The sequence below is a fragment of the Actinia tenebrosa genome, unplaced genomic scaffold (assembly GCF_029948245.1).
Source record: "Actinia tenebrosa isolate PJP-AT-01 unplaced genomic scaffold, QUT_ActTen_1.0 PGA_scaffold3__52_contigs__length_22856419, whole genome shotgun sequence".
Taxonomy (NCBI): domain Eukaryota; kingdom Metazoa; phylum Cnidaria; class Anthozoa; order Actiniaria; family Actiniidae; genus Actinia; species Actinia tenebrosa.
The window spans coordinates 4,185,998-4,208,472 of record NW_028292580.1 but is presented as its reverse complement, the minus strand read 5'-3'; the positions used below and the strand labels follow the sequence as shown (position 1 = coordinate 4,208,472).

General features: G+C 42.4%; 1 protein-coding gene and 2 pseudogenes across 1 annotated transcript; 1 reads left to right on the top strand and 2 right to left on the bottom strand.

Moving 5' to 3' along the window:
* The first annotated feature begins 15,649 nt into the window (after positions 1-15,649).
* LOC148907885 (uncharacterized) lies at positions 15,650-16,397 on the top strand (annotated as a pseudogene).
* Positions 16,398-16,782: 385 nt separating this feature from the next.
* Positions 16,783-16,901, bottom strand: LOC148907884 (5S ribosomal RNA; annotated as a pseudogene).
* A 693-nt stretch (positions 16,902-17,594) lies between these two features.
* LOC148907883 (uncharacterized) lies at positions 17,595-20,916 on the bottom strand. The gene is made up of 2 exons (XM_089035763.1): positions 20,023-20,916; positions 17,595-19,262 (listed from the first exon to the last, which is right to left on the bottom strand). Exons 1-2 carry the CDS (start codon positions 20,914-20,916, stop codon positions 17,940-17,942), a joined length of 2,217 nt encoding a protein of 738 aa, XP_088891889.1. The 3' UTR covers positions 17,595-17,939.
* Between the last annotated feature and the right edge of the window lie 1,559 nt (positions 20,917-22,475).

The window sequence follows — 22,475 nt, the reverse complement described above, 5'->3', positions numbered from 1 at the left end:
ATCCAACTGCAGAACGCAGTAACGCACGATAAAACCTGGGTACCCATAGAAAAGGTGGAAAAAATAACCTCCCATCCAGATTGGCGCTTAGGCTATTGCATGACAGTCCACAGCGCGCAAGGACTTACCATAAAAGAAACCTTATGGATCATAGACCAGCGGCTGTGTTGGAGCAACCTTATCTACACCGCCGTAAGCCGCGTGGAGTACGCCAAGCAGTTGAAAAGAGCCTGGGGTCCGCAGCTGCGCTACGATAAGACGCCAGAGCACGTAGCCAAAGAAAACATTGCTAAGAAACTCCTTCTCTACAAGCGCCACGACGAAGAGAAGGGTCATGTCTTTGACTTATGCGTGGACGACATTTACGAGAAAGGTGCACGCTGCGCTAAGTGTAACATACCACTACTATGGACGTTTGACCCGAATGACGATCAGCAGTTCTCCGTGGATCGTATAAATAACAAACGCGGGCATTTCAGAGGCAACGTAAGACTGACATGCCTAGAGTGTAATCGGGCGCGTGGAGCAGCACTACTCTGAGTCTTTGGGGACTATGAGCAGCTCTTCCTTGACAAATCCACGACTTGGGCCATCTAGGTAATACAACACGGGTTGCCCTTCCTTGGTGACGGACTTTGAAATCTCATACGTTTCCAAAGACCAGTTAGGATCCGTGGCTCTCTTACTGCCACCTTCGAGTTCCCCCGGCTGATAGAGGTATCGGACCACTATGTCGCGGGGGAGCTTTTTTTCCTTCAGTCTGACCGCCCTTGAGCTTCTGACGTAGGACTTGTGTTCCACGTGTTTCTTCTTCATAGCATCCCTGGGTTTCATTCCCGTAGTCCTGGACGCCTCGTTATTTAAAGCCGCGACGACCTGGGGGAGTCTTTGAGTCCATTCCCTGTTGCGTTTGGAGGGATCTTCCAGCTCTTTCCAATACTGGTACCCAAAGAGACGCTCGGCCAAGGTCTTATTGAATCTTTCGACGATGCTCTGACCCCTGTGGTACTCAGCTTCGGCTCTCCTAATCTTGGTGCTGTGGTCTTTCAGGGTCTTGGTAACCACGCCCATGAACTCTGTCCCCGCATCCACTTGCAGCAGCTTGGGCCATTTCAAGACGCGCTTATAAATCCTACCTAGGGCTTCTGCGACTTCCCCAGAATCCTTGCTGGTTATGGGTTCGGCGTCCTTATATCTGCTTGCGATATCAACTACGGTCAAAGCGTACCTATAGGTCTTTTTTCTCACCTTATCGTGCGGCAAGAAAAGCAAATCCGCCTGATGAACTTCATTGGGGGCATTTACGGTGAAGCTGGGCCTGGGAATGTACTTGGGCACGGGAAGATAAACCTGCCAGAGGGTTTGTTTTCTTAGCCAGTTCTTAACCGTTTCTTCTGATACCCTGGCCGCGGTCGCGAGTTTCTTGATGGCCGACGCTCCTTTCCAATAGCCTTCAGGCCCATAGTAAATCCTTTTGAGTTTGTCCTCAGTTCGACCCATTATATGAATTCCAAAACAAGATTGATCTTGCGTCCGTTAAAATCCACCGTCTTTCCGTCCACTTTAATGGTGATGTTTATGCTTTCTACCAAATTAGACAAGTCATAGCTTAAAGAAATGGGAGTGTATTCTACTGGGTCAAATGGATTACCTTGGGGCAGAAACTTGGACATAAGAGAAGACTTTTCTCCATTGTTGTAACTATGGACCAAGTCGCAATAGACTTCATAAGAGGATGCGACTTTCCATTGCACAGGTATGGCTGTGTCGGTAATTGTCTTGCCTGAGGCACATAATAAAGATCCCAATGGGTCAAACTTTCCAAAAGTTACTGAATAGTTTGGCATATTATGTTTGAGGGTCATTTCGTGCGGTAATCCCGTGGTGAGAGTATAACCGCGCTTGGCGAGCTCCTTGGCAAGGGTGATTGGCGTGTAATGTCCATCGGGCAGCATTTCACCTTGCTATTTGTTAGGCGCCTTAAGAACGGTGACCAAGGCATTGACAAAATTATACCAAGAATTGTACAAAGAGCAACTTATGAGTCGAACCTTATGGGCTTTGATGGGGGGATTCAGATAAATGGTAAAGTTATTCTTATTGCTTTCCAAAAAGACGATCATTATATTAGATACGCCAAAGCTACGCCTCCTGCCAGCCCTGCGACTCCTACAAATACCAGCTCGCTATCTTTTTGTTTCTTAGAAGGCTGATAGTAATTCTTAAACTGAGGCTTTCTCAACCCCGTCGATGCCGCGGGGTGTGCTTGCGCATAGAGCTTAAAGGCGTAGTCTGTATTTTCGAAGTTGTTATCCGTCTGCACTTTATCTTGGTAGTTCTTGTCCAACCAATCCCTGTAAGCTTGTCTTTTTTCATTCCAAGCCGCCACGTCCATTTGGTATTTCTCCAGCGCTAAGTCGTGTCTCTTCCTTTCGGCTTCGAGACTACTTCCGCCAGTTACCGCTTTTTCTATGTACTTACCTGCGTAACTGGCGCCAGTAAATGCTAAAGCAGCAATTAATGCACTTCCTATCGCAGCCATCTATACATTAGGGATGTACTTTTCCTTCCGTAGGTAATCCTTTACCATGATAGCACCGCCAACGGCAGCGGTCATCTTAGCAAAATTAGCGAAGCTCTTGCTTGGGTCTTCAGTAAAGTCTTCTTTGAGCACTTTCTTACCTACCCAACCAATACCCGCAACGATGGAAGTAATAATAGCTGCTTATTCAACAGTTTTCAATAACGCGGTCGACATTATATTACAGAGCGAGAAGGTTATTACTCCATCACGGGTATTTTGCTTCTCTTAGGGGGCTCCTGCGTCACATGCACGGGTTCTAATTCTACCTTTGGCTTTGCTGCCTTCCATTGTAAGTAAAGGCTACCTGCTGCTATGATGACTCCTAACGCGCCAATGACGTACCCAGGATTAATAAAGGATTCCTCTTCTTCCTCTTCTACCTTTTCCTCCTTCTTTGCTTTGTTCTTTTTATTCGTCTCCGCGAGCTTCTTTCCGGCAGCGACTCTGCCTGGAGATTTAGCCTTGGTAATCTTTTGCTCGGGTTCCTCCACCTTTGATTCAGCTTCACTCATTTATATCTAAGGACTTGAAGGACTTGATAAGTAACTTAATAGGACTTGACTAAGTACTTAAGGACGACTTGACTAAGTACTTGAGGCGACCTGGGTAATTCCTGAGGACGACTTGACTAAGTACTTGAGGCGACTTGATCAGGTACCTCAGCAAGTGATGCCTTAAACACCTTTTCGACTTCTCTGTCCTTCTTGAAGTCCTTCCAAGACGTCGTAAGTTCCTTCAAGTTGACATGCTGAGCTACGTGAAGTGCCGCAGAGGCGACTGCCATTAACTTACCGCACTTCAAAGACAACCACCCACAGGTTATCTTAAGTTCTTGGGCGATGACATAGTCCTCGCTAATGTCCTTCCGTAGTTGCTCCACGTCGTCTATGGGCAGCGCAAGTCCAAGCAACTTAGTCGCAAGTCGGATAGCAGAGTCTGCTACGGCGTCCGTGGTTTTACTTGCAAGGGCGGCCTCGTACCTCTTATGGAACTTCTTAACCTCCTCTTCCGACAACTTATTAACCTGTTCATGGGTAAGTTCCTTGCCTATCATTTCTTTGCACTTCCCAGATGACACCAGGATGTTAAGTTGTTCCTTAAGGTTACTTTCATCTAACTGTGTGGGGACTTCATCTATCAGCTGCTCAATCTCCATATATATCTACGCTCGAAGCTCGCGCAGCGAGATTTGGACATCATACGGAAACCTCAAAGAGAAGATCATCGTGGAATGTTGGTGCGTCTTTAGATGCCGCATGTATTTGTGCAGTCTTTCCTTGGATATCTCACCGCCGTAGTCGCTTAAGATGGTTTCCAGATCAGACTTGCTCGGAGTATAAAATACTACGAGAGATCCTATGTTTTCCCTGAAGGGCTTAGAGACACTGGTAAGCTGCTGCGAGAGCAACCAAACGCTAATATTGTCGTGTCTGCCGCTAAAGGCGAGTTTAACGAGCTCTGACGTGCGTCTTTTTACGTCGTCCCCGCAGGCAATGTCATCCAGTATGAGGAGGGTTTGCGTATTTTTGGGGAATTGTTTGTGCCAGAACTTAAGATGTCCAGATAACTCGTTAGGGTCTAAGATATCTACGAAGAAGTCGTCATCTTTCACTCCTATGCCCGTCCAGGTGCGGTTATTCACGTAGGTGGGGCAGAGCAGCACGATGTAGTCGAAGCGGTATCTAAAGGGTCCTAATAGCTGCTCTACCACGAACTGGGACTTTCCGCAGCCGGTGGGTCCTACTATCAGAGCGTTACAAGGAATATGGTTCGGATCCATTGTATATATGGAGCCAGTGGAAGCAGTAGAAAAGATGGTTAACATCGCCAAAAGGAAGTCAGACCTGGAGAAGACGGTCGAAATGCAAAGGGAGGAGATAGACCGGCTGAATGAACGCGTAAAGGAGCTTTATGAGGAAATGTGTGGTCTAAAGCGCGCAGAACGGTTTGGCGCGCTGATAACGATGGCAACGTGGACAAAGGAGTCAGTCGTGGACTTCATGCGCTACCCAATCTAATGTTAAGAGCTCCTAGAAACCCCCTCAGAATGTTAAATGGAGGTTAAGATATTGTTAAGACTTTGTTAAGGAAGGTCGGAAACTATCTCAAAAGATGCCTCAGAATGTTAAGATATGGTTAAGACTTTGTTAAGGAAGGTCGGAAACTATCTCAAAAGATGCCTCAGAATGTTAAATGGAGGTTAAAATATTGTTAAGTATATCTGGACTGCTTGAAATGTAAGAAGGTATTTAGTACCAAACAAAGACTGCAATACCATGTTTGGCATGGAGTTTGCACAAAGGAGCCAATCAGTAAGGCCTGCAATGACTGTAACAGGGAGTTCAGTACCTTACAGAAACTACAGCAGCATGTTAAGAAGGGCGTTTGCCGTAGGACAACAGAATGTAGTTACTGTGCTAAGGTTCTTAGTAGCCGCCAACGTCTTCAGACACATAAGAAAAGACACGAAAGGACATACCGATACCTTTCAGAGAAGTACGATCTGGAAGGAGTGGATTGTTACCAATGCGGCGATCTGATGAGTCGTTGTGAACATAAGGATGATTACCTAAGGAATCGAATAGACTACTTTAGGAAGATAAGCAGGACATTACCCCGCTTTGATACCTTAGAAGGTGTCCCATGGACTAACAGGGAATATTGGAGGCAGCAGTGTGCGACCTGTGGATGCGTAAGAGAGGAGGAACACATATTCAACTGTCTCTTAACAAAGCCTTAACCCCTACGCAACATTCTGAGGCATCTTTTGAGATAGTTTCCGACCTTCCTTAACAAGAATTTAACCACACCTTAACATTCTGAGGGGGTTTCTGACAAGGATATATGATAGCCTACGCAGCAGCATTTCTTGGAGGATTCCTAATCGCCCTTTCAATATATGGACTGTATTACATGTGAACCCCCTGCAGACTGCATCGTTAAAAAAGAGTCGCCGAGTACTGCCGACGACCCTACTTTAAATACGCCTAACTACATAGAGGCGAAGGAAGGACGCACTTTGCGACGTCAAACGCCCAGCGACCATCCTTCTTCCCATACGACCTCAGATGCGTAAACTCCTGCCCCTCTATCACGTATCGGACGCGATCCGGCGCCCACAGCCTGTACGTAACACCCTCATGCGCCAATAACAACCGTAGCCTGTCAATATCTTCAAAGGCTACATAATTTTTTATTTCATACGTAACGCCCTCCTTTAAGTCTCTCCAGTGTATCTGCCTTACAGCCTCAAACTCCATATATTCTATGAAACATTTTAAGATGCGTCTTTAGAGTGTCCGAGTTTTTAAAGCGCTTACAGCACCACCTACATGGTAAACGCATTCCTCGTGCATACTCCGTGATGGCTCTGCAGATGTCGTCGTAATCGTTGCTGATCATTACTTTATAACCATTTCTTTCGTATTCGTGCAACAGGCGACGTTGGTCCTCAGATAATACCCCATTGCCTTTAGGGGTCTTCAGCTCTACGCAGAAGCCGTTATATCGCACGTGTGCATTAAGAATTAACAAGTCGGGTTGCCCCCGTTGATATCCTTTCTGCCAGCACTTTATGCGTTTACTGCCGGAGTCCTGCAGTTCACCTAGACCAGGGGTCACAAGCATTTGGGGTTAAAACCTGCGGATGTAGTCCACTACCTTTTTATGCAGGTCGAATTCATTTTCGATCTTAAATACCAACTTGTTAGGACTGTTAAAACGCCGCTCTATTTCATACTTGCCTGTCTTCCTTAATGCTGGCAAGACCTCTTCAAGCACCCAATCTTGGAACTCCTCTGCCTTTGACATCTTTGAACTGAATATCAATTGATACAACCCAGATTCGGTTACGTACAGGGAATCTGGGTGTAAGTTGGAAGGGAGGTGAATCGCCTCCCTTCTAAGTTCATTAAGCCTTTTCTTGTATTTATCGCGAACGTGTACCTTAATAGCATCCTTAGGGTCTGCGTATTCCAACGCCAAAGCCACCTCCTTCGCTTTAAAGTATAAAGTTTCGCCTTGCACTATGCATTGCAGTTTGGTGTTTTCTTTGCAGAAGTTGCGCAACATGGTATATTAGACAAATATTTTAATATGCAACGCTCTCTTTAGCTGATTCATTTCTACGCTTAGCTGCGCGTCAGACACCACGAAGACGTAGCAGTTTATCTTAGTCGAATCGCTGGCATGTTTGGTGCGTTTAATTTCCAAAGTAATGCCGTCTTGGGTGTTTACCAGCCGCAGACCCTGACCGTGCATAGATTCATCGTTGGTAGTGCGCATGTCAATCCATAACGCATACTTATCCGTGAAGAACTCTTTTGGGGCAATTTGGTCACCAAACTTGCGCGCGACTTCCCGGTACATATCCGCGGGCTTTATCCCTTGGGAGTAGACCTTGTTAGGCACTCCGTTAATACTAACACCTACGTTGGTAATGTTAGGATTAAAGAATACCTCAGAGTCACGCAATCCTGCGGTGTATGTCTTTGCGAACAGCAACATTAACCCTGTAAGGCTGCGCCTGGGAAGGTTAATGCTTTGGTTGATAACCTCTTCGACGTCGTTCGTAAAGCTGAACGTCTTGTACATTACTACGTGATCGTAAAGAAAAGCCTTCCCTGCACTGTATTCCATGCCAGCGCTACGAGCCAGCTCTTCGCTGTGTACCGTTTCGTACTGCAGCTCCAAGTTAGTAACGGAGTATGGGTGGACGGCTGCTGAACTTACGTCTTTTCCCTGCAGGATGTTCGTAGTATCTGCTAGGGTCACTTCGAACTGCAGTTCACTTAGCTGCCTTGGGTAGTATGCACCGTGGTTCGTGATAACTTCGAAGTCCAACGGGATAACATATTTAGTACCGTAGGCCGCCTTTATTTCGTCTTCTCCCGAGGCGCCAGAGGCTGCGCTTCTTACCTTACGTATGGCTGCGCTTGCTATTCCTTGTTCTATCCTTTGCGCGCGGTCGAAGGCCGTCAACCATAAGTCTTTGTACGTGGTGTACAGATCGTACCTGTTCAAGTCCAAAAGGGATTCCCCGGCGAACTTGATTCTCATCTTAGAGACGAGGTTTCTGCCTGCGTTATTGACGGCATAACGCGCGTCTGCGGTATCTGGCTGTATTACTAGGTCAAACCTTAACGCCAGCGTGCCGGGTACTAAGACTAGGTTATCCGTTAGACGGGGCACGCCTACGTACAAGGTTTCTCCTGGCTTTGCGCTGCTGGGTGTAAAGGTGACCCGGTGAAAGGTGCGTTCTGCCTTTAGTCCGCCAACCTGCTTAGGTAATACGTTGGGGTTTAACTTTGAGCTTATCATATATAATGGAGGTAGACGAAACTACTGACTTCGGCCCCACCACTGAGGAAGGCCAGGCTGACATTAACGACGGTGACGAAAAACCGCTGCTTCCCACCCAACAACCTGACGATTCCCTAAGGAATAGAATTGCAAAGGCCCTAAGACATCCCAAAGCACGCGAGTACGTAATTACGCGCGAGCACATAGAGCTAGAGGACTTAGGTACCATAAACTCGGCCATGCAGCGGCTAAAAGATATGCATTCCAACTTTGACTCAGACGAAGTAAGGCTTACCGAGCGTGGCAGCAGAGTCCTTATAAGCGTCCAAGACCTGAGATTTCCTGACAAAAACTGCTGGACGAAACCGCAACCCCTCTTTGATGAGAATGGTGACGTTAGGGGCGACGTCTCAAGATTAAAAGGCTTTCAGCAGGCTACTAGGAGCATGTTGGGTAGGCTGGAGGCGTTAAACGAAAGGGTCGCGTTAGACAAACGCGCCGAAGGCCTGCAAGAAACGTTGGAAGAAACAAAAGCAGAATACGATAGGAAAGCCCAAGTACTCGCCGACATACACAACATAGAACTTGAGGATAAAGACGATCGAATACTCGAATTAGAAAATGAATTAAGTCACATTAGGCGTCAAAAAAACCAAATCGAGGAGAACCTTGGACGCACCTTAGCAGAGTTGGACATGAGCAAGGAAGAAGCTAAGAACTTAAAGGGTAACTTAGTTAACTCTTTGGAGGAACGGCGGCAGTTGGTTGCCGAAATCAACACTAAGGAAGAACAAATCCGGCAAAGAGATCAGGCTATTGAAGACCTGGAGGGGCAAATAGAGCGGCAGCGAGAAGTAGTTGCGGATCAGACTCGTCCCGAAGAGGAAAGGGAGGCTGCCCAAAGGGAATCAGAAACCCTTCAGGTACACCTTGCGGAATTACAGGCGCAAAAGGAAAACCTAGAAAAGGAGTTGGGGCTTACCACCAAGGAAAAGGTAAAAAGAGCTCTGGTGAAGTATGGTATTCCGCTGGCGTTTGCGGTCGCTATTTCAAGCGTAGTAGGCGTGATCCTTTCCGCGCTTAAGGCTACAGGCGCGGGCGTAAAGAAATTAGGCAATGGGCTGACGGACTTGGGAAAAAAGATGGCAGCCGGTCTTCCTGGGCTGCTGGGTTCGGTTGTTTCCTTGGCACTTAGGGCCGGCGGCGAACTGTTGAAGTTCGTGGGCAACAACATTTGGATCTTGGTTGTCGCTATTGGAGTGGTACTCCTGAAGAAGATGAAGGGTTAATCTTATCCTTGTGTATTACTGGGGGCTTATCGTCGTCGGGCATCCGGGGCATCCTCGGCTGGGGATAAGTAAAGATAGTATTCGCACCGCCTTGATAATGCGGAACTAGCGGCAGCACACTCATGGTGCTAATGGGCTTATGATTCCAAACAGCATCCGTCGGAGGATCTTTTGTCGGGGCGGCATTTATCCGAAGGTAGGCAACGTCGTTGGGGAGAACTTGTAACTTCGCATATTGGCAATTGGCTATCATGTGAAAAGTTACCGGCGTTAAGTCTTCTGTGCTTAACGGTGGGGGCTCCGACGAGAAATGAGCTGGGTTCCTATTATTATCTTTTTTTCTGTAGGGTAGTAATGGGTGGTCATTCTCATCAACGATCCTAAACCCGACATTACACGAATACCCCGTCGAAATGCAAATGGTACACATGATCAATCCCAGGCCCCCAACCTTCACCCACAGCCCGGTGTCATGCCAATGCTGTTCTAAGTAGTCCTTCTCCTCCAAAAAATGTAGAAACCAATCTTCCTTCGCGTGCGGGTTCATATATTTCAGGGAATAAATTCCCTTCTAAAGACTAAGCACCGTAAGAGTGCTGATGGTTGCGTGGTTATAGGCTGTATCCCTTTGATTTTCTATGCTATTTACGCAAACGCTCCCACTATCATCTACGCGTATTTGCAGCTTTACCTTTCCATGGCAATCGGCGACCATGTGGAAAGTCCAAACGGAAAGATTCTCGGCGCTCTGGGGGTTGGGCTCTACGGAGAAATGCGCAGGCTCCCTGTTGTTCGTCTTCGCGCGCATAGGCTGCAGTATGCCATTGTCATCCAGGAACCTAAAGCCCACGTTGGCGTGACTACTCGTGCCAATGCAAATGCTGCATATTATCAGCTTCTTTCCAGAGTAGTTCAAGTCTACAGACATTCCGGTGACATCAACCCAAGATGCCTGGGTGTATTTTTTCTCGCCTGTGTAAGTCGTATAGACACAATCTACTCCAGCTACGTAGGGGTTGTTCATCGCCATATATAATAACTCAGACCAATGCTTGCAGCTGTTAAGCCGGCTTTTAGTAAGTTATGGTCATATTCCTCAGGTATCGTAGGCAAAACCTTCTTTGATGGTTTCTTAACTACGGGTAGCTTCGTTTCGTGTGACTTTTTTGGCTCCTCTACGAAGTGAGGAATGCCCTTGGTAGTATCAGAGTTCACGTCACTCACCCCAAACTTCATATCCTTAGTAGCTCGCTGAAGTTTGTTGTTATAACCCACGACGGAATTGGCGTTGATAACCAAATTACTTGGCATTAACCAACAACCAGGACTCAAGGCATAATCTAGCCGCACTTTAGATTGCTGCACCGCTAATTGATACCTTTGAACTGATTTAGAGATCTCATTCTCGATAACAGCGCTTTCGAAGAGGACAAGGAATACTTGTTGTGTTTCCTGTGACGCACCACTGGCATCTACGATGGGGCTGCGAGTGCTAACCTGTGCTCCTAGAATGCAGTAAACGAAGGCTTCAATGCTGCGGTTAATCCTTGCGAGATTCTTTAAACCAATGCCCTTTGCGGCAAAGAAAGGCGCCCAAGGATACTTCTCTTTGCTCTGAATGAAGTAGATTAGATTTCCCTTCGTCCCGCTGCCTCCTAAGTCTGAGAATTCGTAAGAGCTAGGATATCCCATGCCCGGCGTTTCTATGCTGGCACCAACATACGAAGCATAGGTGTAAGTTTCTCCTAAACCATGGGCGGCACCCTCTTTGTTGCGAAAATCAGGGTTGGTAAGCTTAAACTCATTCCTTAATCGCTCCCATGCGACTTTATCATATTTATTATCCTTTGGGTTAAAGACAGTGTCACCAGGAAGCGGCGCTCCTAACTCAAACAATATCCTACGAATAGTAAAAGCAGAATGAAACCTTAGGAAAGGAATATGGAACATATCCGCGGCTATACCGCATCCTTTAGTAGCAGCCCAGACAGCAAAGTTTAACTGCTGCGGCCAATACCGCATGTTGGGACCTGATAACCATTCTCTGGATTCTTTCCCTGAGTTATGTTTCATGGCAGTTTCACTAAAGATGTCTCTGACTTTTGTCTTGAAAGTCGTAGGACCCACGGGAATCTCCAAAGAGGTAACCATCTTAGCAAAGTCATCCGCTCCACCTTTGTTGTCGTAAAATGGGTAATTCTGGGTTGTCGGTAATAAATTCTCTGGAAAATTAGGTTGCCTTTCTCCATGCTTAACGGTCGCCTTTGGCTCCAAGTCCGCATTGCTGTACATCCTGGAGCCGTTGAAGTAAATACCATCTGGCCTTCTTTCGAACTTACTAGGGTCTGCATGCGGAAACATCTTCCTAAAGGCCCTCCAATTCCAGTAGTCCCTGTTGTCATGATGTGGCTGCTCCTCAATATCATTCCCAAAAGCGTCGTACATTAGTATATATAATGGATGTTATACCATCAGCACCTCAGTTGTACCCAGATGTTCCTAACGAACTAAACGCTGAAAACTTCAGGCTCAATAAAGCAAATTTAATCCTGCCTTACTTGGAAGGGCAAACACAACACTACGAAAAAGTCCGAAAAAAGTACGTCAGAGCCCGGAGTACGCTACATAAGATTGCGATAACTTCAGGATCCATTTCTGTTGTGTTGACGAGCTCCGGCGTTGCTACTTCGCTTACTGGACCGGGAATAATTGTTGGAGTTCCTTTGGCCGGCGTTGGGGCAGCCTGTGGTATTATTTCTGCTGTTGCTACGGGCATTATGAAACAGTTGTCAAGCAAAATATCCAAGTATGACACGACAATAGCTCTCTCAAGGGCTAAAGTAAATACAATTACCGATCTTGTCTCAAAGGCTTTGCGTGACAGAAAGATAGACGACGTAGAATTCTCGCTTATTCTGGCCGAAGAGGAAAAGTACGAGAAATTAAAGACGGACATAAGGAACAAAAAAACAGTCGTAAAAGATCTTTCCGAGGAATCTCGCAAAAAGATCTACCAAGAAGCGAAAGAAGAGCTTCAAAGAAAACTCGCTCAGTAAATATTTACTTTGAAAAAAGCGAGACAGGATTCTATTCACATATTGAACGCCGGCTGTCTGGGTCATATGCAAATTAATTTCACAAATTTATTTCACAAATGTGAAACGTTTTCACAAATGTGAATGAAAATTGTGAAGGTTTTGATTGGCTGAAAACATATGACGTAATCTTCCACTATCTTCTTGGAATCCATCCTAGCAGGGGGTGGTTGGGGTCAATTTGGTAAAATATTTCATAGATTACGTCAGGGTAATAAGGAATATCCTTATCCAGACGACAAAACATCCACTCGGCTTTTGTCATATCAGAAACCTCAGGAATAGACTTACCGGTAATTTCAGACAAAAGATAGGGAATAGCTTTGTAATATTTCCCTAGCTTTCATTTTTTCAATGTCTTCCGTAGACTTTGTGGGGTTGGCTCTTCTAAGTGGTCTATGATTTTCTTCCTTACTTCGTTGTTTAAATATACCGGTCGATAACCTTGGATATGACTAATCCAGTCCCTAAAGTATTTTATTCTCTTATGAGGTGTTTTCTTACGACCTCCATTAGCGTAATATTGCTCTCTGGTAGCATTTGGTACGGCATTACGAATATTCTTACCACACTCGTAACACTGTGCTGAAGTATCTTCTTCTATTTGCATTTTCTTACCACAACAAATATACTTATTTGGCTTAGTAGGTACAAACTTGGGTTTCAAGCACTTTACACAGAAATCATAAGCAAACTCTTTACATTCATGCATCGTATATAAGACAAATATTTTAACTTAGTAATGTGGGGCACCAGTAAAACCCGTAGAGAGCTTTTCGAATCGAATTACGCAGGTAATACCCAGAACGACCTTACGGGTAATACCCGCGGCCGACGCACGTACGTGAGCGCGGGGAATACCCATGTAATTCCGGGGGGTGGCCGCGAGTCCCCCTACCTGCTGCTCAAGCTGAGTACAGCGGCTACTATTCTTATTGTAGAATAATTTAACCAATCAGAAGGCAGAAAATACGAAGAGGAACAAGATGGCGGACGAAGGGTTTGAAAACAACAAAGATTTTAGTTTTATTTTTTCTACTTTTATAAGAGCAAATCTCAAAAATGATCCTACTTGATAAAATCATTATACCTTTCTTTCGTAGCAGGTTTAAGTTTGAATCGATTTTTATAGTTCCATTTGCGTGGAAGCTACATTTCATAAACAGCTATCGAATCGTATTCCTGAAAATCCTTATAATTTTGTACGAGACTGGAGAATAAAGTTTGTTCTGCTGAAGTTTAATGACTGATTATTGAAATATGAGTCTTTACGAGTAAAATACTTTGCATTTTGGCGCAAAATTATAGCTTTACCTAGATAAAGATCACTTTCAGCCACGCTCAGTAGCAAGTTCTATTTACAATATCTAAAAGCAAAGTTTTGCAAATGCGTCGTACTTTTCTCGATCCCAAGACCTGTGGCTTTGGTAAAATTGGGGCAGTTTTTGCCGGGAGACAAACCAAGCTTCGTATTAAAAGGAAGCCAAACGAAAGTACTGCGAAGTTTGGCGCTCGAATTCTAGAAGAACGATACAAATTTTTAAGGAGATTTTTCTTTCTTCTGATGATGAGGACTTCAGAATGCCCTCCAGCGAGTTTAACAAAAAACATGCATCGTTAAGCGTCTACATTACCAAGTGGATCAAATGTGGAAGAAAAAGGGCAGATATGAATGAATGCTTTGATAAATTTTCCCCACAAAATTGGGCTAATTTATCAAATGCTAGGAAACGAGAGCATACTCTGTTCGATTGCAATGGATGCCATCAAAATTATGGAAAAGCCCAAGCACTATTTCCAGTGAAATCAATGCTACTAAAAAACAAGGCTTAAGGTAATCCATTCACAATTGCAAAGTATCTACCAAGAAAAATACCAAGAGCTCCAAGTAAAGCTGAAGTCAAAGAGACGGCAAGAGAACTTTTTAAAGAAATAAATCCAGCATTTGAAAGTTTTTGTGGGGTGTCCTTTAGTGAAGCCTTGTCTCAAATACCAGAATCCAATCTAAAAATAAAAGAGACAGCAAATGAAAAAAAGGCCGACCGCAGAAATATGTTAAGAAAAAACAAAGAAAATATTGAAGCTGAATGGAAAGCATCATCTGTAGAAAGGTAAATTTTGATTGCAAGCCCTTGTGAAAAAACAACCCCACTGCCGACTCCTGTGCCAGCAGCGTCATCTGCACCTGGTGCATCGGTTCCATTGGTTAGTGGTGTAACCCAACATCCTCCCAACACCTCACGTTTTGTGCTGGGCCTATGGGCACAGTACATTTGTTTTTGGTGAGTTAGGTATGATCGGAATTTAGTATTACGAACGTGAGACCTATATAGAAGATGCCATTGGTGGACCTCGTCATGATTGACATTGGTGAAACACGAGGTGAAAATGCACGTCGAGATCTGTCAGATCGGGACACGGAGGAGTTGAAAGAGGTTGAACATATGTGTATTTCGTGGTAAGAGTGCCTTAATCCAACTTACTTTAAACTTAATTTGGTAATATTCTAAGCAGATAATTAGAAACTGGAGCTAAATTAGAAACTTAAAGTGCGATTTTTGTTTTTTGATACAACTCGAATTAGTTAAGTAAACAAAAGATCATAAATGGATAGGCCAGGAATTTCTACTGCGTCATTGATCTAAAAAAAGTACTCGCACGAGGTATATGTTATTGTATTAACTAACGTAATGATTTTCGTTTTGGTTAGCTAAACGTATCTATTTCTAGTCGAATATTTTTATGAAAAAAGGGGTCTTCATGCTGAAACCTTCAATGAGTGAGTGGACGAGGAATTTACTGCGTCATAATTTACATAAAAGAGTACTTACACGAGTTTGATATTAGTTTATTTATAGATCCTTTCACGGTTTCCGACGCCATATTGTTTGGGGGGCAAATTTACTAAGAAGCGTAGGGAAAGAGATACGTTTTTCGCAATATTTCCGTTCTGAGGTTACCCTGCGAGCAGGGTCTCCTTTACCTTTCCCCGAGAGAGAGAAAGGAAAGAGTCTTCTTTCCTTTTCCTCACTCGGGGAAGGTAAATTTTCGAGACCAAACTTTTTATGTACATGGAGAATCCTCTGTTCAATAATTTGTGTGGTGTTTTTGAGCCGATGGAGCCACTATAACACTGGCTCTCAGAGAGACGGAGGCTTGCTTTGGGGTTTGCGACCAAGACTCGTTTATGCTGGTTAAATTTGGCCGTAAAAATCTTGCCTCGACGAAAAACGTCTCTCTTCTATCAGCATTACAAAATATTCTATTTTAGTCAAACCGAATCCACGGACCTTCTTCTGTCTTACAATGACTAAATTCCATATAGTCTTCTACTCTATTCAAAGTATCCAATGTGCCCACCACATTTGACACGTTTTCCCATGTCAAAACTTGTTGAAGTTGCTGCCACTGGCGCCAGTGATGTGCCATCTTCAGTGAATGCTGCCCACAGCCAAATAACAAGTGAGCTACCTATGGCTACTCAAAATCCTGGTTCGCTGCCAACTTCATTATTTCGTTCTGCTGACCTATCCATTGATGCCCGGGTATCAGATAAGCTAAAGTCCAAGATCTGGCTCAATGAATACTTGATCTTGGTAGTCTTCTAGTTAACCCAGTGCTAGAGAGCAAATTTCATATCACAATACAGAATCCCAATGATGGGCAATTGCCTTCATTGTGTCTCGAATCTTCTCTCAAACCGAAGCGCATCAATACAATCGAGGTCTGGAATAGTGCATTTAGGGTTTTTGTGGGTATCTATACTCAGAAATGCCCTCTTGAAGCTCCAGCTTTAATGAAATATAGCGAGTTGATCCACGACTTGGTAGCGAGGGGTCAAAATTGGAAATATTACGATGAAAATTTTCGATTCTTGCGACAGCAAAGCCCAACTATGTATTCTTGGGGACATAAGCATTTGGAATTGTGGCTTCGTGCTCAGTCCACCCCTAATGTGAAGGAGACGTCCCCACGCACATCCTTTTTGTCCCTAAGGGCTTTTGCTACAAATTCCATAAGGGATTGGAATGCTCTTTCAAGCATAGTTGTTTTAAGTGTGAAGGCAGCCATAGAGCCATGAATTGCAATTTTCGACCCCAAAGTGATAAACGATTTCCCAAAAGCTAGTCCTTACGCTGCCAAGTCATCTTCCAAAGCCAGTAAGAATTGATAAATTAATAAGCTTGCTTGACGGGTATACCACTTCACTTCTCTCTTACATTTATTCTGACTTTACAAAATTGCAAAATTCAAAGTTTCACTTCGGTGATCGGACGAGAACCGGTTTTTTCTCGGTGGTATGGTCGTAGACAGAAGAAATTGCACAACTTATGCTACTTGATGCTGCTTCACGATTTCAGCGACTACAAGCTTTTCTAGAACGGAAGAAAATACCACTAATAAAAAGAAAAAGAAAACAAGAAAGCCAATGAATAGAGTAGTAAAAATTAAAAGTGGAACGAATAAAGTGAAATAAAGTAATTGAAAAGTCAAGGGGAATAAAATGAAAAGAAGTCTACAGCACCAGTTATTCCCAGGTGGTCACCCATCCAAGTACTACGCTTGCCCTACCGAGTGTCACTTCGGTTATCGGACGAGAACCGGTTTTTTCTCGGTGGTATGGCCGTAGACAGAAGAATAGAGTAGTAAAAATTAAAAGTTGAACGAATAAAGTGAAATGAAGCAATGGAAAAGTCAAGGGGACAAAAAAACAAACAGAAAACAACAACAGCGATGAATAGAGTAGTAAAAATTAAAAGTTGAACGAATAACGTGAAATGATGCAATCCAAAAGTCAAGGGGAATAAAATGAAAAGAAGTCTACAGCACCAGTTATTCCCAGGGACACTGGTGAAAAACGCACTGCGCATGCGTTGGGAGAAAAAAAACAAAATGGCGGACAGTCGAAGAGTGTGAACATATAAAAACGAAGACATTCGACTTTTAATCACTTTTTTGTGGCTTCAATGGAAATAACAATTGATCACATCTAAAGGTAGGTTTTATTTTAACCAACAGGGCTATTTTATAAATATTCGTTTTGGAATTTTACAGATATTTTTGGATTTCTTTACATAGAATCCGACCATGTGATTATCTGCAAACACATCTTTTTTTCTGGATTTCATATAAAAACTGTTAAAATTTGTAAGATTTTAATTACCAGTCAATTTAATTTCAGGCGTCTTAAAGCCATGTTAAATAATTTTAGTAAATGCAAGACTTTACTTTGAACCCCTATCTTAAGAAAACGAATTTGCAGATGTGAATACATGTATAAGCTTATAAATATCTATAACAATAAAACTTGCTAAAACATGAAAGAAACCGTTTATAAAAAATAAGCTTACACAATGAACTTCATGTGAGAAGCATAGGAATTTGAATTCTGGAGATCTGCCATTCTCAAAATAAGCAAAAACAAAAAAACTATAGCCAGTTTCAGAAGTTTATGTCTGAAATTATGAACCAAAACTGGAATGTTGAAAAATTTGAGGTTTTAGAGTGTTACAGTACTAAAAATCTACTGTACTACTACAGAGTATAAAGTGGGTTACTTTGATCGAATGGATAAAATCCACTCTTCCAACGACTGGACCCAGAACACTTAAAATAGTATTCAAATTTATGCTTCTCATATGATGCTGATTGCATTTTACATCCGTACATCTACTGAAAGTGTATCATGGTCAGTGTACAAAGGTTGAAGTTTGTGGCTAAGTGTGTGCATCTCATCCATTGTAATAGGCTGGAAATGTCATTGATGGGGCAAGATGCAATCAAAGCTCCATGTGGGTGGTGAATGTGGCTGTCCAGAAGAATGATATTGTTTTGTAGTCCTTTGACAAAAGTAAAAGTATTAGCACGGAATGTCACTATTGCAGAACTTGAACCAGTACTGGATTTCATCATGGACCTTAAATAGTACTCCAGGTTACTTGTTGCTGGATCAGTTATGACAGCTGTAAAATTAACTGGCAGTTCTTGACCCAGTTGAAATTTGCTAAGCTGTGAAACAAGAAGCCTTGAGGCCATTTCCACTTGTAGATGCACAGGTGCATGCTGGAATATATCATCATGGACTTTGTTTCCTTCTAGAATGGAAGACCTAAGTAGTGGTACCCATGCACTTGAAATGCCATTAGGAAACAATTGTAGAACTGGCTTTGTAGTGTGATATTTGTTTGCCATGAGAAGTGCAATAAGGGTACAAGCAGTGCTACCATGCCTACCATTGATTGTGGATTGGGAAATCTGATGAGGAAAGAACCAGTAATGTGTAGAAGAAAGGCATTTGTACAGAATCGCACTTTGCTGATTGTACATGTGTGGTTGAGGAACTGGTGTTGTTTGTGGTCCTGGTGTCCCTGATGCAGAAACTGGATTATGGTGATTGGTGCTGTGTGGTGGTTGAGGAACTGGTGTTGTTTGTGGTCCTGGTGTCCCTGATGCAGAAACTGGATTATGGTGAATGGTGCTGGTTGGTGGTTCAGAAACCAGTCTTGTTTCATTCATCGGTTGTGGTACATTTGCTATATCCTGGACACATCTTTCCATTTGTTGATCCCAATCCAATGAATTGTAGAAGGCTGCAGGTCTTACATGTAATTGGTTATTTTCTGCTTCATCAATGCTTTGTGGTGTGCAACTTCTGTGCTTTGACTTTGTTGGCTCCAGAAGCGAAGAATTGAATTTTGCAGATAGCTCCTCAATTTTCTCCTGTAATTTGTCATGACATATGGGGCAGTTGGAAGTAACATCTAAACAGACATCATGAAAAGTGTGAAAACAGTTCAAACGACGGAAAGTGCCACTTCCTTTACAGCTTTGAAGATCACATTTGCTGTCAGGACAAGGATCAGTATTGGGATATTTCTCTTCGAAACTGTAACCCAGAGGCATACATGTACTACTGACATTTGTATCAAATGTTGGAAACCAGAATTTAATGTCTCCTTTTGGTTTGCCATGTTTATCAAGATCTCTTGGTATCTGTGAAACAGGTAAGATCATAATTAAAATAAATGTCTTCAAGAGTTGCAGTTGTCTAAAAATAGGAAAAATTTTGTATGACTGTCTATGATTGCAATATGATTGGGTTTTGTGCATGTTTTTCAATTTTTAAGATTTTGAATTGTAAATGTAATTGAAAAAGAGACAAAGTCACATATTAATAAAAAAGTCTTGCTAACTCTGTACATCTGTACTAAAGGGTTATTAAACTTGCTTGCTTGGTCTGCACAGAGAAATATCAGACCAAGGTCTTGAACGTATGGGCCCAAGGTTGCGGGCCGTGCAGAAAAAAACAAGGTCTGATATTTCTCTGTACAGACCAAGCAAGCAAGTTTAATAATTTTTTTACTATATGACTTTGTAATTTTTTCTATAAATGAAAAATGAAGTCGTGTTTACAAACTACATGTAGGGTGTGCTAGAATCTAGAATTCAACAGTTCAGAGAATACATGTGCAACCATGCGAGGTAGATCCGGATAATAAGAAATATTCCCAAAGATTCCGACCATATGTAGGCAAATTGGCAAAATACAGACTGGGCTCGAGCCAATCAAATTACAGGAAATTATAGCTGTCAGTCATATAATGAAGAGAAATATCAGACCTTGGGCTATTCTGCACAAACCTTGCTGTGCTTATTTTATAATGTCAACACTTTGGTCTGATATTTCTGCAGTCAGACCTCATGCTCGGTTAAAAAGGTTCATGTTTAGTCAATAACAATCCTTCATTATTACCTTTGCACTTTTTCCAACGTTTTGAGCAACAGATGTAAACAAGTTGATCAGATATTCAGCACTCATCCCAGCTATAGTTGTCCAGTCCCTTTTGTGATTTCCCTTTGACGTATTCTTCACAAAATGTTTTTGGAATGAAATTTGAAAATTTTGAGCATTTATGCATTTTGCTACATTTTGAATAAACTCAGCAGAAGACCATGGTGTGATTTTGTTTCGAAGTTCAGAGTGAAATATTTCGACTTTCTTTTCTGTAAAAAGTGATAGCCAATTCTTTTTTGTTTCAAAATATTGTGGAAGTTTTTTCCTTTGGTGTTCAATGTCACTGAGCATTGACAGGGTTGACTTGTTATAATGTCTTCGTTTCCAAATGATAAACAGGATGGCAATCCTTACCATCACAGTAAGGTACTGTTCTAAATTACCACTTCGAAAGATAGCAAAGTACTGAAAGAATCCCAAAGGTACTACTTCTTCCAGAAGAAATAATACAAGTACATACTGAGGGTCTTTACACATGGTAAATTTGGCCATTATTCTGTCACGCACCATAAGCCATCCAAGTGGCACTGAACTTATGAGCAGGGAACATTGATGTGGCTTAGGTTTTTGTAGGAGTGGTTTTGAAAATAAATGTTGATGCAATTTATCAAACAAAAAGTTATATTGTACGACCATCTGTTCTTGTAGATTTAAACTAACATGAAATGGACCTTGTTCAGGGATGAGGGAAGTTAGGATAGTGTTATGGCTGTTAGCTTGAGCTATTAGCTTCTTGATATAGAGCCATGTTGGCCAATCACCAGGTGTTGGTACTAGGTTTTTTTTCATGTATTCTCTTAATTCTGGAGCAACTCTTAGAATGTGATTCAATGCTTTTTTATAGTCTTCCATACTTTTTAGTGTTTGTTCTCTTTCATCAATAAGTAGACAAGACTGCAGGGTTTGTAAATCGCTTTGGGCATGGCTGGAATAAATGCTAATACGGAAATAATACCAAATGTCAAATCTCAAAAATATTAATATCAATTATTATAATTTAGTCAATCACTGGATATGAGCAAGCGCACGGTCTGATTGGCTACTCTACTAAGTACTAGGCTATCAGCTTGTATACTATGAGTAGAGAAACACACTTTCTAATGAAAAATGATAACGGAACATTTAATTTTTTCATGATCCAGTGATTGACTGTATAATAAAACAATTATTCCACTCTCATCATAAATGGCTGCCGAGTTGGCTATCAGCTCTTGCACGACTCGACTTAATAATTGTTAAATGTTATTTATGGTCATCTGATTGCATTACATGTACGAAGACATACCCTAATTCTTTAACTTGACTTTCAACTGATTCAGGTGTTATTGATTTGTATTTTTCAGGAAGACCCTCCAGAAAGGTGCAACTGCAGTCTAGGAACTTGTCAACTAATTTCACCACATCATCATGGCTTATTCCCCCACGACAATCTTTAGTCACTTGTTTTACTTTGATTTTAACTGTTCTGTGGATGCTTAAACTGTCTTGTGGTCTAGGAATCGAAGCAACAGTTGGCATGTCTAATAAACTGGTCATCATGTCGATTGATGTAGATTTCTTGAGGTCTAATGGTTGTTTTGGGGAGCTGATCACATGGAAGTCATCAATCATGTTAATTACCAGACAAGATTTCTGTTGATGTGAATGTATGAAAATAAGAATTATGTTGATTGCATAAACTTCTTGTTTATAATAACAAAATGAAACAAGGTTTGAAAATTCTCCACAATACAGACCATGCACGCTAGTTGAATATGATTATTTTATGCACTTGTGCATGTGTGCAGTCAATAAACTGATTAATTAATAAACAGTCAAATAATACAGTACTGTAAATATATAAAGTTGTTTTGGTACTCACATCAATTGCAGTTGTAATTTGTGATTTTAAAAGCGATCCATGACCATTCACCATTTTCTTTCTTTCAGCATCTATAGATCTTCTGTGAATAGAGTCACCCATTATGTAACCAGCTGACTGGTCAGTCCTTGATAAACCGTGATTAGAAAGAAAAAGTCCACTATCTCTTTGTAAATGGGATGTTTTCTGTGACCTATATGGAAAACACAAACATCTTTTTATTGATTTGACTTAAGCATTAAAAAACAGTTTTCCGCGTATTGTACTCTGATAAAAACACGCGGGATGTGAAGAGAACACTTGAGAAGAATATAACTCACCTAAAGTATGCAAGGGTATGCAGTAAAACAACGGTCCTTTGTTCTAGTATCTCTTTCCTGGTACCAGTATTTTGTATTCTATTGTCATCTCTAGATATGGAGTGAAGAAGCATATCATAAAGACCAGGAGAAGTCTTTTCAGCAAATGCCCTCATAAGTTTAGGATTGTACAGGTCTGGTCCCATGGTCTGATAGTGGTTGTACAAGGCACACTGGAATTTAGCCACAAG

Coding starts and splice junctions, on each gene's coding strand:
- LOC148907883 (XM_089035763.1), bottom strand. CDS start 20,916: ATGGAAGACTATAAAAAAGCATTGAATCACATTCTAAGAGTTGCTCCA. Junction 19,263..20,022: donor ACGTTGGAAAAAGTGCAAAG/GTAATAATGAAG, acceptor CCTGTTTCACAG/ATACCAAGAGATCTTGATAA.